Source organism: Dreissena polymorpha, chromosome 5 (assembly GCF_020536995.1).
Source record: "Dreissena polymorpha isolate Duluth1 chromosome 5, UMN_Dpol_1.0, whole genome shotgun sequence".
NCBI lineage: Eukaryota > Metazoa > Mollusca > Bivalvia > Myida > Dreissenidae > Dreissena > Dreissena polymorpha.
Window position 1 is genome coordinate 39220162 of NC_068359.1, and position 17821 is coordinate 39237982.

At 37.3% G+C, this 17821-nt stretch overlaps 1 protein-coding gene across 2 annotated transcripts in view; it reads left to right on the forward strand.

Moving 5' to 3' along the window:
- Positions 1-17821, forward strand: part of LOC127881250 (contactin-5-like) — a 68411-nt gene that overhangs the window by 23654 nt on the left and 26936 nt on the right. For both annotated transcript variants that reach the window (XR_008049978.1, XM_052429003.1), the window contains exons 7-12: positions 5713-5909; positions 9092-9233; positions 9751-9852; positions 11864-12121; positions 16070-16175; positions 17224-17408. Coding sequence is in view for 1 of the 2 variants with exons in the window: in XM_052429003.1 (XP_052284963.1) it covers positions 5713-5909; positions 9092-9233; positions 9751-9852; positions 11864-12121; positions 16070-16175; positions 17224-17408 (990 nt within the window). In the remaining variant the exon portion in view is untranslated. The remainder of the gene's footprint in view (positions 1-5712; positions 5910-9091; positions 9234-9750; positions 9853-11863; positions 12122-16069; positions 16176-17223; positions 17409-17821) is intronic.

The following is a 17821-nucleotide window of genomic DNA, read 5'->3' on the forward strand; positions in this document are numbered from 1 at the left end:
TGAATGACCTAATATTATCCGATAGCTCCACCCGTTCTCACGTTTCATTCGACAACGTCAATTCATGTGTAAGCGAGCTCAATGTTGATTTGCCAGCTACCATGAGTGCTTCAATTACAATAAGTTCAAGTGATGTCTCGTAATCGGGTACAGACCGGGTTACGTTTACTGTTCAAATTGCAAACACTTTCATTGAAACAAAGAGACAAATATAGAAAACCAGTCTGATATAAATGGCGGATGTTCTCAACGAAATTTTATTACATTTTCGCAAATAAGATTTTTATTGAGCCCAATTCTCAATACTTTCACAAATGGCTCAAATGGCGAACGACAGCGCGAGCCCTGTTACCCCCCTTTGATGTAATGGTGTAGTTCAAAATGGCTGCAACGCAGCAAATAACAGTGATAAAGTTGAAAATTGTGACAGGAAAATTTTTGTTCTGCTCTAAACTGGTATATAATACGCACCTCCTACTTGAAGAAAAATTTTGCAAGTAAAAAAGTGCATATGATATTCGTGGATTTACGGTAGAAATGAATATACAAGACGTCCCTAATTGTGGAAATAAATTGATCCAAATTAGAAAGATGGGAAAGTCCACTAGGCATAAATGAGTTAATATTGGTAGACCATTTCATTCTTAACGCTATACTGTCAGAAATACAGAAAGTAAACTTAAACTTGAACAAGGGGGCGATATTGCTTTGTAAATGCTTGTAGGTCAAGCACTTATTTCTGCTTGCTGTACTCTATATTTACTGAAAGCAAACTTGAACTTGCCTAAGAAGACCTTACACAAAGTCTTGATGGCAGCGAACAAGTGGTTTGCCATCCTTTTGGGCTTCAGCAAGGCCTTTGACAAGGTCCCTCACCACAGACTGGCTGCAAAGTTGGAGTGCAACAAAGTTTTAGGCAACCTTCTTGAATGGTTCCAAAGCTTTCTGAGGGTTATAATCCAGGGCTCGCGCTGTCGTTCGCCACTTGAGCCATTTGCGAAAATATTGAGAATTTGGCTCAAGAAAAATGCGATTTGCGAAAATGCTAAAATCTCGTAAAATTTCATTAAAAACAGCCGCCATTTTAACCCGAAACTGGTTTTCTATATTTATCTCTTTGTTTCAATGAAAGTATTCGCAATCTGGACAGTGAACGAAAACCAGTCTGAACCTGTATCGAGACATCGCTTGACCTTATTGTTATTGAAGTGCACATGGTAGCTGCCCAATCAAAACTGAACTCGATTACACATGAAATGACGTTGTTGAATGAAACGTAAAAATGGGTGGAGCTTTGAATACACAGTTAATATTGTCTTCTGCAAACAAAATAGCGGCCGGTCGCAAATGTCGTATTATAAGATTAAAAATGAAAATAAGCGTGACAATAAATTAATTATTTCCAAGCTGACTATCAATTTAAATTAAAGAGTGATAATTAAATAATTAGTTCTATGTCGTTGATGTTAAAACTTTCTGCCGATTTTCGATTGAAATGAAAGGTGATAATTAGGTAATTAATTTGATCGTTTTACTCACACACTATGCTAACTAACAGCGGCGTATTTTAATCACTGGAAAACGTGAAAAACACGCACAGTTTAATTGCAATTGAAGTTTAATTAAAGTTACGAATTTGTAACACATTGGAAGAGTAATTCATATCGTCTACAATATAAATAGAAGTAACCACTTTGTCCGTACAGTCGCTAACATGGCTTCTTTAACCTTAAGGCGTCCTTTGGACGAAAAATGAGTCTGAACAAAAAAACAAAAAAAATAAAACACAAAAAACTAGAGCATGCTAAGAGTCATGAAAAGTTGATAATAATTGGCTTCGCTTTGAGAATGAATCAAAATCAATGTACTGTGGCCTATGCATTAAGGTGCAGAATTCCAACACGTTCACTGTAGGTTGCAATATCCTGAAAAAAGACTCGGTGACGAAACATGCAAAGTCTAAAGGTAAGATTTTGAAGATGAGAAAACTGGTTGGCAATAGGCCCAAAAACGCAACACAGACAATCTAGGATCCAAATTTTTTTCGGGGGGAGGGGGGGGGGGGGGGGGCATGCCCCCGGACCCCCCTAGATCTGGGTGGCTCAAAGATATTTTGGGCCAGCGCTAGCCCTGTAATCGATGGAAAATCATTGGAATGCTTTTTAGGCTGCTTTTTTCCTCTTGTACATTAATAAACCTCCCTTTAAAGGTATGTTACTTGTCACGACTTTGCAGACCATTCAGTCTAAAACAGGTGCATCAGATCAGCAGAAAACTTTAAGACTCTCTAAGAAGACCTAGACAGGCTCCAACAAAGGGAAGTGGACTAGCTCATGACCTTTCAACCATGCAAATGAGAGATGATCAAATTTACCAAGAAAAGGTCAACAACAAAGACACAGTATTACATCCATGGAAATGTCATGCAAGTGGTCAAAAGTGGCGGAGACCTTGTTGTATACATTGACAAGAAACTGTCATGGAACACCCACATAACATCCACAGCCACAGCTGACAATCAAATCATAGTGTTACCAGACCCTTGTGAGGCCCTTTGGCAAATACAAATCACCTGTCTGGGATCCCCATACTGCAATCAGCATCAACCAGCTTGATTCATTTTAGTGCCATGCGGAAAGATTTTTGATATGTGATTAAGAGGGGACAAGTAGCACCACCTCACTGATTAATTCTACACCTGGAATGGTAACCACTTGCAGAGCAGGGCTCTTATGCTAACCAGGTATTCTAGACATTCCAGCAGCTTCATTTCTCCATTCCATGACCTCCAACATCTCAAAGTGGGGCTTGACCCACAAGTCTCTCATTTCTTTTGCTCCACTATCAGAAGATGGAACCAACTTCCATCAGGAAGGGTCTGCTCTGCCATTCGCCAAATAAGCAAATGGCCATGCATTAAAAAAGTTGGCTCAAGAAATTTTCATTTGGCTACAACTTGTTCTTCATAAAAGCCTGTAATACTGATAAAATGTGAAGAATTGCTTTGTTCTACTCTAAATTGACCATATAATTTTTTTGAGCCAGACGAAGCCCTGATGAGGGCTTACACAGACTGACAGTGTTGAGTCCTTAAAGAGTGGCCTCATCACATTATGTGCTTAGACAGCCCAGACTTTTCTATTTTATTACCGTAAAAAGTTGTGTATAAGGCGCACTTTTTTACCCCAAAATTTCATTTTAAAAACTTGATGCGCGTTATGCGCAACTACAGCCATGCCAAGACATTTTTTCCCTGTCAGTTTCCCAGTTGCGGTAATTCGTATCTTTTTGTTTCCCGGTATTTACGATCTGAATAAGATGGACAAACATTATAAAGTTAACATAAATATTTTCTATCTTTTTCAGGTACGTACAGAGCATTGAAATCAAATAAATTTGAAGAAGAGAATGAACAACGAAGGAAGCCATTTTTATTTAAATGTTATTGTTTTCCCACAATATTATACCCTACTGTACTAGGGTTACACAATTTATTTGGAGGCACTTGTCGATTTACAATTGTATATCGGCAAGGTCTTTCCCGATATATTTATGATTATTTTTCTTGCTTTTCAAATGTGTTAATAAAATTGATGTTGTGTTTGTTTACACGTTTTCATACGTCTTGTCAAGATTGAGGATGTGGTTATCGAGCAATTTGCGTCACCTGTCAAGTTTTGTGTAGCTGGGCTATTATCAAAACGTGCAACCGGCAAACGGCTTCACACCTCCATTGTTTGTTTATCGCCGGAAATGTTGTAATGGTGTTGAGAAGTTTGAGTCATTAAAGTCTCCTGTCAATTATAGACACTTGAAAAGAACGCATGATATCAGCAATGTAAATAAACGCGCGGTTGTGAATAAGTCATGCATGAATAACCACGTGACAATACCAATCGATAATGTCAGTTTCTTAGTTATAACTAATCCATCCGTTAAGTGTACTCCTCCACGTTAAAATTGTAGACAGTTACTTCGGAGACACATGATGAAAACCTTGATGGTTTCCTCGTGGAAAGTGTGCATTTCATGCATAATTCATTTAAATCCAAACATTTATTTTTACGCATATGATAAAAAAAACCACACAAACTAGTTGTATCCTTATAGTCTTTAAAATAGTTAATAATTTAAGCAATAAAAGAACACGGAAGATCGGCAATGTAAATATAACGATTTTCATTTAGCCTGTGGTACGGAATTTTCCCCCGATTTTTTTGCTTCACAAACTTTTTTTCCCGATTTTTTAGCTTAAAAAAGTAGATGCGCGTTATACATAAATGCGCGTTATACACAGCGTTTTACGGTATGCCCCCCTTCGAAGAAGAGGGGGTATATTGCTTTGCACATGTCGGTCTGTCAGTCGGTCCGTCCACCAGGTGGTTTCCGGATGATAGCTCAAGAACGCTTGGGGCTAGGATCATGAATCTTCGTAGGTACATTGATCATGACTTGCAGATGACCCCTATTGATTTTGAGGTCACTAGGTCAAAGGTCAAGGTCACAGTGACCCGAAATAGTAAAATGGTTTCCGGATGATAACTCAAGAACGCATACGCCTAGGATCCTTGAACTTCATGGGTACTACTAGATTGATCATGACTTGCAGATGACCCCTATTGGTTTTGAGGTCACTAGGTCAAAGGTCACGGTGACCCGAAATAGTAAAATGGTTTCTGGATGATAACTCAAGAACGCATATGCCTAGGATCATGAAACTTCATGGGTAGATTGATCATGACTCGCAGATGACCCCTATTGATTTCGAGGTCACTAGGTCCAAGGTCACGGTGACCCGAAATAGTAAAATTGTTTTCGGATGATAACTCAAGAACGCATACGCCTAGGATCATGAAACTTCATAGGTAGATTGATCATGACTCGCAGATGACCCCTATTGATTTTGAGGTCACAAGGTCAAAGGTCAAGGTCACAGTGACAAAAATCGTATTCACACAATGGCTGCCACTACAACGGACAGCCCATATTTTTCAACTAGATTGAAAAAACTGGTGTGCGTCACATTGACATTGCTTGCGCATTATACCATGTTGGCGCAGATATTGATGAGTACATTATTGGAAGAAAAACAAGTTCCTTGAACCTTTGCCAATTTTCATGCTAGTGTTTGATGGTCTTACTTGACGGCCATGGTTGATAATCACCAAAGTCACCTTAGAAATGATTGACTTATTGTCAAATGGTTATGATAGTGAATAGCATTCTCAATTACCTGTATTAAAATTGAACAGGTGTTAGTGAAAGTGACTCCATAAACTTGTGGAAAAAAACTTAAACTACATGCCTTTAAAACCATCAAAATAAAACCTATGATTCAGGGTTTTACCGACTACTATGCTGCATGCCTTTAAGAAAGTCAAAATAACTACAGACTACTTTGCTGCATGCTTTTAAGAAAGTCAAAATAACTACAGACTATTTTGCTGCATGCTTTTAAGAAAGTCAAAATAACTACAGACTATTTTGCTGCATGCCTTTAAGAAAGTCAAAATAACTACAGACTACTTTGCTGCATGCCTTTAAGAAAGTCAAAATAACTACAGACTATTTTGCTGCATGCTTTAAAGAAAGTCAAAATAACTACAGACTATTTTGCTGCATGCTTTTAAGAAAGTCAAAATAACTACGGACTATTTTGCTGCATGCTTTTTAAAACCTTCAAAATAACTCATGTTGTTCGATGTTTTACAGACTATGGTGTATCCAGTCAGAATGTCAACATGGTCCCACGGGGGCCCAAGTTTGTGATGGAGGCCAGCAGTACAGTAGTGATGATGGAGAAATCCAGCCGCTCCGTCAACATGGAGTGCATCGCCTTCTCCATCCCCCAGGCAGAGTATTTGTGGACACGAAATACCTCAACTGGCTTAGTTGCGATTAATTCTCAGGTAGGCCTGTTGGGCGAGGTTAAGGGATGTTGTTTTTATCCCCACGCTTTTCGGAGAAAGAGGAACCAAAATCGGGACCCAAAAATACTTCGAAAGAAAGGTGACTTTGGATTATCGATGTTCGAAATAACAGTTTTAGTAATGTTTTTCCAACTTGGTCAGAAAATAATAATTTATGGTGATTTTGAAGTATAATAAACTAATTTAACTGTGGTTAATTGTATTATCAAATGCTTTCTGTTTTTATGCCCCCGGTAGGGTGGCATATAGCAGTTGAACTGTCCGTCAGTATGTCAGTCTGTCCGTCCGTCGGAAAACTTTAATGGTCATAACTTTTTCAATATTGAAGATAGGAACTTGATATTTGGCATGCATGTGCATCTCATGGAGCTGCACATTTTGAGTGGTTAGAGGTCAAGGTCATCCATCAAGGTCAAAAGTCAAATATTGCAATATTGAAGATAGCATCTTGATATTTGGCATGTATGCGTATCTCATGGAGCTGCACATTTTGAGTGGTGAAAGGTCGAGGTCATCATTCAAGGTTAAGGTCAAATTTTGCAATATTGAAGATAGCAACTAGATATTTGGCACGCATGTGTATCTCATGGAGCTGCACATTTTGAGTGGTTAAAGGTCAAGATCATCCTTCAGGGTCAAATGTCAAATATATGGCTTCAAAGCGGCGCAGTAGGAGGCATTGTGTTTCATGAACACAGCTCTTGTTGGTGTCTGTATTTCACCAATTATTATAAAAAGAAATGACTTAAATATATAAATGTTAGTATCATACATGGAGGCATTTTAAGTAGAATCAGGCTCATTTTCTAGAGGCTTAATAAGTGGAGCACAGAAACAAAGATTTACTAGTGTATCAATCTGTAGAATTTTTATGCCCCCCTTCGAAGAAGAGGGGGTATATTGCTTTGCTCATGTCGGTATGTCGGTCGGTCTGTCGGTCCGTCCACCAGGTGGTTGTCAGATGATAATTCAAGAATGCTTGGGCCTAGGATCATGAAACTTCATAGGTACATTGATCATGACTCGCAGATGACCCCTATTGATTTTGAGGTCACTAGGTCAAAGGTCAAGGTCATGGTGACCCAAAATAGTAAAATGGTTTTTGAATGATAACTCAAGAATGCATACGCGGCCAACAGGGCAAACTCTGAACAATATTACTGAAGCAACTGGTCTGTAATCCTAAATCTATAATTATCAGTCCAATGAAACATCATCCTTTGAGTAAAATACAGTGGATCAGTAAAAATATTATCAGAATATGAGATTTTTTGTATATTTTGTATATTAAATATTGTGTTAATGTTTAATTTTGTTGATTAATATAAATATAAGCAGGACAGGGGAGGTAATACACTATTATATCTTTCTTATATACAGGGGAAACAAATGCAATAATTTTAAATTTCATGTTTAATGAATAGAGGATATCACCCCCCCAAATTTTTTTTTTTTAAATATCATGTAATAAATTACCACACCCCAAATTAAACCCCCTTCTCACCCCCCACCCCCTCTCACCCCCCCCACCCCCTACCCCCCCAGCCCCCCTATCCTCCCACCCCCCTACCCACCCCCCCCCCACCATTTTTTTTTAACATCAAATAAATTACCACACACCCACATTATACCCCCCTCTCACTCCCCCCTACCCCACCCCCACCCCAATTTTTTATTTAAACATCTAATAAATTACCCCACCCCACATTATTACCCCCTCTCACCCCTTACCCCCCCCACCCCCCACCCCCCCAAAAAAATATTTTTTTTTAAACATCTTATAAATTACCACACCCCACATTATACCACCCTCTCACCCCCTACCCCCCCCCCCCCCACCCCCCCCTACCCCCCCCTGCGCCAACTTTAACATTTTTTAATAACTTTTGCAATATTGAAGATAGCAACTTGATATTTGGCATGCATATGTATCTCATGGAGCTGCACATTTTGAGTGGTGAAAGCTCAAGGTCAAGGTCATCCTTCAAGGTCAAAGGTCAAATATATGGGTCAAAATCGCTAATTTAATGTACACTTTTGCAGTATTTCAATATTCAAGATAGCAACTTGATATTTGGCATGCATGTGTATCTCATGGAGCTGCACATTTTGAGTGGTGAAAGGTCAAGGTCATTCTTCAAGGTCAGAGGTCAAATATATGTGGCCCAAATCGCTTATTTTATGAATACTTTTGCAATATTGAAGATAGCAACTTCATATTTGGCATGCATGTGTATCTCATGGAGCTGCACATTTTGAGTGGTGAAAGGTCAAGGTCATCCTTCAAGGTCAAATTTATGGGTCAAAATTGCTCATGTTATGTCACTTCTGCAATATTGAAGCTAGCAATTTTATATTTGAAATGCATGTGTATCTCATGGAGCTGCACATTTTGAGTGGTGAAGGGTCAAGGTCAAGGTCATCCTACAAGATCAAACGTCATATAGGGGGACATTGTGTTTCACAAACGCATCTTGTTTTTTTTAAACTTATAAATTACCACACCCCACATTATACCCCCCTCTCACTCCCCCCTTGATCATGACTGGCAGATGACCCCTATTGATTTTCAGGTCACTAGGTCAAAGGTCAAGGTCAGAATGACTCGAAATAGTACAATGGTTTCCGGATGATAACTTACATTAGGTCAAAGGTCAAGGTCACAGTGACAAAAAACGTTTCACACAATGGCTGCCACTACAACTGACAGCCCATATATGGAGGGCATACATGTTTTACAAACAGCCCTTGTTATTAATAACTTTTATCAACAATCCTAAAAATATTGCTGATTTTGTTCCAGCTTCGTGAAATTTCACATAAAAAATGTTTTTGTTTCATCAAATAATATATAAGTGCAAATAAATGCCTAAACTTATTTAACTCTTTCAGTGCGGGAACCGGATTTTGAAGGCCTTTGCAAACAGTTTGGATCCAGATGAGACGCCACAGAATGTGGCGTCTCATCTGGATCCAAACTGTTTGCTATTCTGATAGTATTCTTTGAAAAAAATCGAAGAAAATGCTAATTTTAGAAATTCAGCAGACGACATTTTAGCAGATGACAAATTACCCAGCATGCAAAGGGTTAAAACTATGGTAAAATAGAGAAATTCCACATGCTGAATGTAATAGTACATTATCACTTTGTATATCCACAGATGAACTCCCGATACACCATATCCAATGGAAGGCTGACGATAGACTATCCCACTGACACCCTTGACAATGGCTTCTACCAGTGTACAGCCTCCAACATTGTCGGAAAAATCATCAGTTCATTTGCCCAACTCACATTTGCAAGTAAGTGGTTTTATGTAATGTGCATTACAAGCTACATTTTGGTATTTGGCATATAACATTGTGTGGTGGTTTGTGGTTTTCTACTAATTGTGTTCAATTTATGCCCCTGGGGTTAAAATTGGCCCTACCATGTGGTAAATTTTCTTAATGATATCTCTTCTTTTGAAAATTATTCTGGTCCATTTAAAAACATTGCAAAACATGGTGCAAGTTTCCTTAATGCTATAGTAAAACAATGAGAAATTCTAATAGTTGCATATTTTTGGTAAATCTTCATGTTTTCCAAAAACATATTGATAATGGCTTAAAACAGCTCAGTTCTGCAAAGTCTCAATTATGCAACCTTAGACCTATGGTCCTCTTGTTTGGGCATATTTGGGGCTACAATACAATGAACTTAACTACAACCTCAAAAAATAATATTTCCCTAATGACTGCCTAATATTCCCAATTCAAAATGTTTTAAGTGATTCATTTAAGAGATACTTAATAGTTCGATTTCTTTCCTTCACTTTAGCTTTGGGCCAGTTCTCCCCAGTTCAGACAGAAGGTGTGAATCCCAAGTATGCGGAAGGAGCTTTGATGGAATGCCCCAAGATCCCATCCAGTCTGGCAGGCGGTAGGAGTTCTTTCTAGATTTTTATGTCCCCCACCACTATAGCGGGGGACATATTGTTTTTGCCCTGTCTGTTGGTTGGTTGGTTTGTGTGTTTGTTTGCTCCAACTTTAACATTTTGCCATAACTTTGCAATATTGAAGATTGCAACTTCATATTTGGCATGCATGTGTATCTCATGGAGCTGCACATTTTGAGTGGTGAAAGGTCAAAGGTCAAATATAGCTTCAAAGCGGCGCAGTAGGGGACAAACACATATCTTGTTAACTTTCAGAATTTAGGCCTCTACTAATAAGACTAAGATTTGTTGATCTTAAACATGAGAAAACATAGTATTCAAAAGTTAAAGAAAGCATTTGAAAGGTATTGTTGTCTAAAGATATAAGGATTTGTAAAAAGAGTTATTTCAGCCCTAAGTTGTTTTACTATTTTTACCATATTTATTATTACAGTGATTGAAATGTCAAATATTGCCAACATATTGTTATCAATTTTTTAAATTGTTATATTTTAACTATTTCAGGGTCTGCTAGTTTGATTAAAAAATTACCACTGGGTTGATGAAAGTAATTCAATAACTCAACTTCGTAAAAATCAATGGTGTTTATAAATATTGTAAGAATTTTGTATAATCACTTAATAGGAACAGTAAAAATATTGTCTCAATTTAATACTTGATGGAAACATAAAACACCATTGTAATGATGATTGAGCAATGAAATTCTTGACATTTTGAACACCATAACATGAAACAATTTTTAATTTTATTTTATTTTAATATTGTTTGTAGCTGATCATATTACTGTTGATTTCCAAATAAAAAGAAAAGAATGAAGAAATAACAAAACAAAGATTATCAAAAATACATAATCAACATAGACAGCAAACACCAACAATATAAACAACACAAGCAACACAATGGAATTTATAATCTCAAATAATTTCTTGTGTAAATTTATATTATCAGTTTCATGAAGTAAAAGAGTTTGAGTTGAAGTATAAGAATAATCTTATATAAAAATTGAAATATTGAAATTAAGAACTTCAAGCTGGATAAAGATAATATAGCATTCTTTTAACTTTTTAGTATTTCATCATTCATTTCAATCAGTGATCAACAAAATCAATTATAACCTCATACGTTGTTGATATGTATGTACATTAACGTATTTGCAAAGCTGATGGGAGATGATAGAAATGCACATCAGTAAGTCTGTTTGTCCGTAATGCTGTTGTTAACACAACATAACTCCTGTACCCAGTGATGGATTTGAGTGAAACTTGCCTAAAAGTTAAGGACATTGTGCAGAATGCATTTGTCAATTAAAGTAAGCCCAAGGTCAAGGTTGTACTTCATGGTCAAAATTTTGATCATCCGTTTTCATGTAGAATCTGATCTTCTATACTGTTTAAAGAAGTTTCAAGAAAATTGGCTAAAATGTTAAGGTCTTTGAAACTATCTGCATAAGACATGAGTCAGTCACGCTTGCTGAAGGTCAAAAGTTAGAGCCTCTTTGTTCGTACCTACACCATTTGAGTAACCCGAGTTGAATGTCAAAGATTTTACTTCAAGGTCAAAGGTTTACTCCTCCATTTTCATGTCCACCTCATATGTCATGTACATTGTGACGGATTTCTATTAAATGTGTCAAAAATGGCCATTGACATGATGTGCAGAAGGCATGGGTCAGTCATGCTAGCTCAAGGTCAAGGTTTCTTCAAGGACTAATGTTTTAGCAATTGTAACTGTAAAGGCTCAGTATCTCCTTTACCCTTTGAAGGAGTGTTTCGAAACTGATTATAAAAAGTGCAGAAACATTACTAATATAATAATTGCTAAAAAGTGCAGAAACATTACTAATATAATAATTGCTAAAAAGTGCAGAAACATTACTAATATAATAATTGCTAAAAAGGGCAGAAAAATTACTTATATAATAATTGCTAAAAAGTGCAGAAACATTACTAATATAATAGTTACCACATAAGACTTAGTTTCCTGTCTTTTTTTCAGGTGTTAGCTACCAGTGGATGAAGTCTGTTACACAATCAGGATTCCTGGACTCTGAATACGTCAGACCAGAGCTCAACAGCTACATCTTCGTATCGTCCAACGGACGTCTGTACTTCTCCGAAGTGACGGAGGCCGACCACGGCTGGTATCGTTGCATAGCAACCCTCACCACCTCGAACATCTACATGAACTACATCAGCACTGAGGGCACCCAGTCACGTATCAGCCAGGCGATCAGGCTAATGACCCGCGGCAGTAGTATGTGGGATTTAACCTGTTAACTCTTTCAGTGCTGGAACCGAATTTTGAAGGCCTTTGCAAACAGTTTGGATCAAGATGAGACGCCACAAAATGTGGCGTCTCATCAGGATCCAAACTGTTTGCTATCCTGAAAGTATTCTTTGAAAAAATAGAAGAAAATGCTAATTTTAGAAATTTAGCAGACAACATTTTAGCAGACGACAAATTTCCCAGCATGCAAAGGGTTAAATAAAAAAAAATGCATATCAAAATTGTAACCTGTTGCAATTTTCAGCAGACAACTTTAAATCAGTTTTATTAAATTGCAGTTCGCAATGTAGATCCGCTGATTAATGTAACATAAGGCCTTAAAAACCTAGTGACAAAATGTGAGATTGCTTAGAGTGAGCATTCGTCCTTTTTACCTCTAGGTTTTCAAATGTTGCCTGCTGATAGACACACATGAGTCTACAGGCACCAAAGAGTTAGTTGAATACAAGTATTTTCTTAATTAGGGCATCGACATTCCATTATGATGTATCGTATCCAAAATTGTGTGCATTTATTGTTTTAATTATACCCCCATTACCATTGGTAATGGGGGCTATATAGGAGTCACTTTGTCGGACTGTCGGTTGGTCTGTCAGTCTGTCCCAAAATTTCAGCTGATCTCCACCAAACTTGGTCACAAGTTGTATCTAGATGATGTCTAGGTCAGGTTTTAATATGGGTCTTGCCGGGTCAAAAACTAGGTCACTGGGTCACTTAGTGCGTTTTAAACCGAAAGTTTGTCCGGACCATAACTATGTCATTTATCGTTAGATTTTAAAATGACTTGGTACATTTGTTCACCATCATGGGACGGTGTGTCCTGCAAAAAAAGTACGTTGATATCTCCAAGATCAAGGTCACAATTGGAGTTCAAAGGTCAAATGCTTGTCTGGGCCATAACTTTGTCATTTATTGTTAGATTTTTAAATCATTTGTCAAATTTGTTCACCATCATTGGACGGTGTGTCGCACAAAAGAATTACATCAATATCTCCAAGGTCAAGGTCACACTTTGAGTTCAAAGATCAAAAATGGCCATAAATGAGCTTGTCCGTGCCATAAGTATGTCATATATTGTGAGATTTTTAAATCATTTGGCACATTTGTTCACCATCATTGGACGGTGTGTCGCGCGAAAGAATTACGTCGATATCTCCATGGTCAAGGTCACACTTTGAGTTCAAAGGTCAAAAATGGCCATAAATGATCTTGTCCGGCCATAACTATGTCATTCATTGTGAGATTTTAAAAGTACTTGGTACATTTGTTCACAATCAATGGACGATGTGTCATGCGAAAGAATTACGATGATATCTCCAAGGTCAAGGTCACACTTGGAGTTCAAAATTCAAAAATGGCCATAAATGAGCTTGTCCTGGCCATAACTATGTTGTTAATTGTGAGATTTTAAAATAACTCTGTACATTAATTTTGTTCACAGTCATTGGACGGCGTGTCATTCGAAAGAATTCAAGAGTTCAAAGGTCAAAATGGCCATAGATGATAATGGCATAATAATTCTTAAAAATCGCCATAAGTTAGATTCTTTTGTTTTGTGAAGACAGCATGCAAAATAGTCTGTGTCAATGCGGCATGTGGGGGTTTACGTCACGTCTGTGACAAAGCTCTAGTTGTTATTGGTAAAACTTTTAAAATATATTTGTCATCAGAGCTACAGATAAGCTTTTTGGGGTAATTGGGTAATACCCTTCAAAATAAGAATGAATTGGGTAATGGAAAACGTGATTGGGTATCAAAAAGTATGACACCCGTTCATATTAAAAAAAAGGGTATTTGTACCAAAACAAACAAGTAAATTGCGTAATTGCAATAAAACATGAATTTAGCTTCTCAAAACCGTACCTACATATTAAAGTCACTGTTATGTATTCATATGCAGTATAGGTTGTTCCATCTTTCTGCTACCAGATTCAACAATGGAATTTCTCAACCCACTCATCGAATGTGTTTCTACTTGTTTTTGTTCCAATATGGGCCAGTACTTTCGTTTTGGAAACACAACACACCCTATCATAGGGGGCTGGAACGGTGTTTAGATAGTATAATATAGTGTATTTTGTACAAAAATGCCCAAAACCAAAATTAAATATAATATAGAGAATAATAGGTTAGTGTTGATTATAGATCAGGTTTATCATGCGAGGCTTAGAAAACAAAAAGCACGAGCCTTGGCGAGTGCTTTTCCGTTTTCGTGCCTAGCATGATAAACCTGATCTATAATCAACACTAATCTTTTATTCTATTTATCCCACTTTTTATTTTGTAAACCTTTTTGTTTAAACAAAATTAGTTTGACAGGATAATTTTGCTGGATTTAGGACGTCATTTCGTCAAAATATTGACGTCATTTCCTGCCGTTGATTATAGATGATATTTAATCAACGAGGCTTTAATCAACCGAATTCGCTGTAAAAGTGGGATAAAATAGTAACACGGGTTTCAACTCAATTTATTCTTGACAGCCATCAATGAGAGTCCAGTTGCATTGCCAAAAAAATAATACAAATAAACCACTTTGGCATTGGGACGTAGCTAAGACATAGCTCTATCAATAAACAATAACAACTTCTAGCACAAGACACTGAAAATCTTATTTTGGAGAACTTAAACACATCTGATTGATGGCTGTCAGAAAATAAAAAAATTTTTTTAGTTGAAACCCTTGTTACTATTATTATATTAAAAATTATTTTTTGGCATTGTCGGTCTAAACACACTTTATTATACTATCCCAACACCGTTCCAGCCCCCTGTGCACCATATCAACAAGTTCATCTAAATTACTACCGCAGATGTCCACGGAACAAAACATGGAGTTAATAATGTCATTAACTATGTCCTTTGCAATTGTTTTAGATTTAGATTTATTTACCACGACAAAGGAATCTATGTTTTTTTTGTATTTTTTGCGGAACTTTTCGTGTGCCTCGAGACGCCATTTTGTTTGACTCGCATGTGTTTTCATCTAAACAATTGGTAAATACGTTACCAGATAAAACAAGCGCATGTCGATTAAGACTAGAGTCAAAACGGCCAAAACAAAACCGGATTTTTCATTACGCATAGAAGGCGGCTCGAATTGGGTATCAGCGATTTGTTTTGCGTACCGGTACGCACAGATTTTGAAAAAAAATGATTATCCACCTATTTTTGATTGCGTGTTTAGGCAAATACGCAGCTTATCTGTAGCTCTGTTTGTCATAGCTATGTCAAGATCCTATCATGTGTGTGGGCTAGCACAGTTGGTAGAGCCATAGACTGCTAATCAGGTGATCAAAGTTTGAATCCCAGGACCACATGACTGAACAAAAACGTGAAATAGCAACCACAAACACACGGTGGAGTGCATTAAATATAATTGCCCCCTTGGTGCAAAAAGGTCCCATGTGCCTTCTAATTTCAATGCCACATGGTACCTTTTTGTAACAATGGGGCAAATTCATGAATGTTCACATGTCAACTGGTGATGTGCGTTTAGTTTCATCCTAGATGTGCCTGTGCAGTCCACACAGGCTGACGCACAGGCTAATCAGGGATGACACTGTACTCATAAACTAGATTTTTGCTAAGAAGAGCCTCCCTTAAAACGCAATATACAATTGTAACTTCCCTGATGAGCCTATGTGGACTGCACAGGTTACCCTGGGACGACAATGCCCATGCATTAGAGCTGAAACCTTTTTTTGAAGGCCTTTGCAAACAGTTTGGATCCAGTTGAGACGCCACAGAACATGGCGTCTCATCAGGATCCAAACTGTTTGCTATTCTGATAGTATTTTTTGGAAAAAAAATCAAAGAAAACGCTAATTTTAGAAATTCAGTAGACAGCATTTTAGCAGACGACAAATTTCCCAGCATGCAGAGGGTTAAGCCCCATTTTCTATTTGTCATCAGCTGCTGGCAAGTATCCACCTATGATCCAGGACAGCTTCATCAACGTGTATCCCTCATCCCCTGTAGTTGGCATGAACGTGAGTCTGGAATGCTTCGCATACGGAACGTAAGTAGCTTTTGTTATTCTGACAGGGCTTTTCTCCAGTCTTTGTCCATCAATTTATTGGTGTTTGGTCCCTCAATTTGAGAAGAATTAGATGCAAACTTATCAAAATAGTGACGAAATAAGTTTTGAACTTTCCTTCAAAATTGTGAACATTTGAGCCGCGAACTTCTCAAAATTGAGAACATTTGAGTTGCTAACTTCTCAAAATTGTGAACATTTGAGATGCTAACTTCTCAAAATTGTGAACATTTGAGTTGCAACCTTCTCAAAATTGGGAACATTTGAGTTGCTAACTTCTCAAAATTGTGAATATTTGAGTTTTTAACTTCTCAAAATTGAGAACATTTAAGTTGCAAACTTCTCAAAATTTGAAAAAAATGACAATAAATTAAGAGTAGAAAAAAGCCGTCTTAACCGGCTTTTCCCCTCTAGCTGAACATTAAGGGAAAATTCAAATATAAATTACATAAATCTGCTGGGTTATGACTTTGAACTGAAGCTGAAGTGACTTAAAATATTTTGTCAATATGCAAATATTCACATGGTGCCAGACACTAAACAGTTGTTCAAATAAGGTCCTTTGTTTTAGACTTAGTGGGGCCATCCTAAAGTTAAATATAAGGATAAATCTTATGTATTAAACTTGGCTTTTTTATGGCAACGAAATTAGTTTATTTATTCTATTATGATTATTTTATTACAACTAAGACCACTTCAAAATAATTTCACTTAAACTTTCTGATTTAGAGGTATGGTTTAATCTGCCAAAAAGAATGTTTGCCATGGTTTGGGTTGTTTTGCTCTCATGGTACCTGTACATAATTTCAATGTGTAAATGTGCTGTAGAAGATCTGGTTTCCTTCTAGCAAGCGGGAGGTATCGTTTTTTCCTAATTTTGGGAGCGTTCTTTAGGTAACCTTCAAAGACACCAATTACTGGTTCTACCCAGGCAATGGTCTCGAAAGCGTTTCAATAAGCTTAAGCTTTCGATGCAATCAGGCTTATATAAATAGGTTTAAACTAACATAATTTGTATGTTTCTGTTCAGACCGCCGCTGTTGTACTCGTGGACTGTTCATCGTTGGGATAATCGGCGGTACACCCTGGAAGACCATGATCGTGTGCTGCGGATACAGAACGTTGTTCAGGACGACACTGGCCGGTTCACGTGTACTGTCACCAACAAGGCTGCCTCACAAACGGACTCCAAAACTTACACTCTCTATGTGGAATGTAAGATTATGTTTATAGTTTTATGTGTTCTTGAAGATCTATTCAAGTATCATTTCTGGCTGTGATTTTTTTTTGTGCAAATTATTTCAACTACAAAAACGACGACAAAGGCAAGTCACAGGTCTATGACTCCCATTTAAGTAGCTGCATTTCTATTGTTCAATTAAAGGAGTAAGTTAATATTTGGTATAGATCTAGATAGATGGATAAAGGGGTAGGATATAAAGTAACACAGCCACACATAAATAAAAGCATATAGGACAAAAAAACTACCTACCAACTCATTTGTTTTTCAACATGTCAGGAACATGTCTTAACGCTTTGTGAGATTACTTAAATAAGCTTGTATAATCAGAGACGGCACTTTCCACCAGAATTGGATTTTCTCTATAAAGAGATTTCCTTTAACCCTT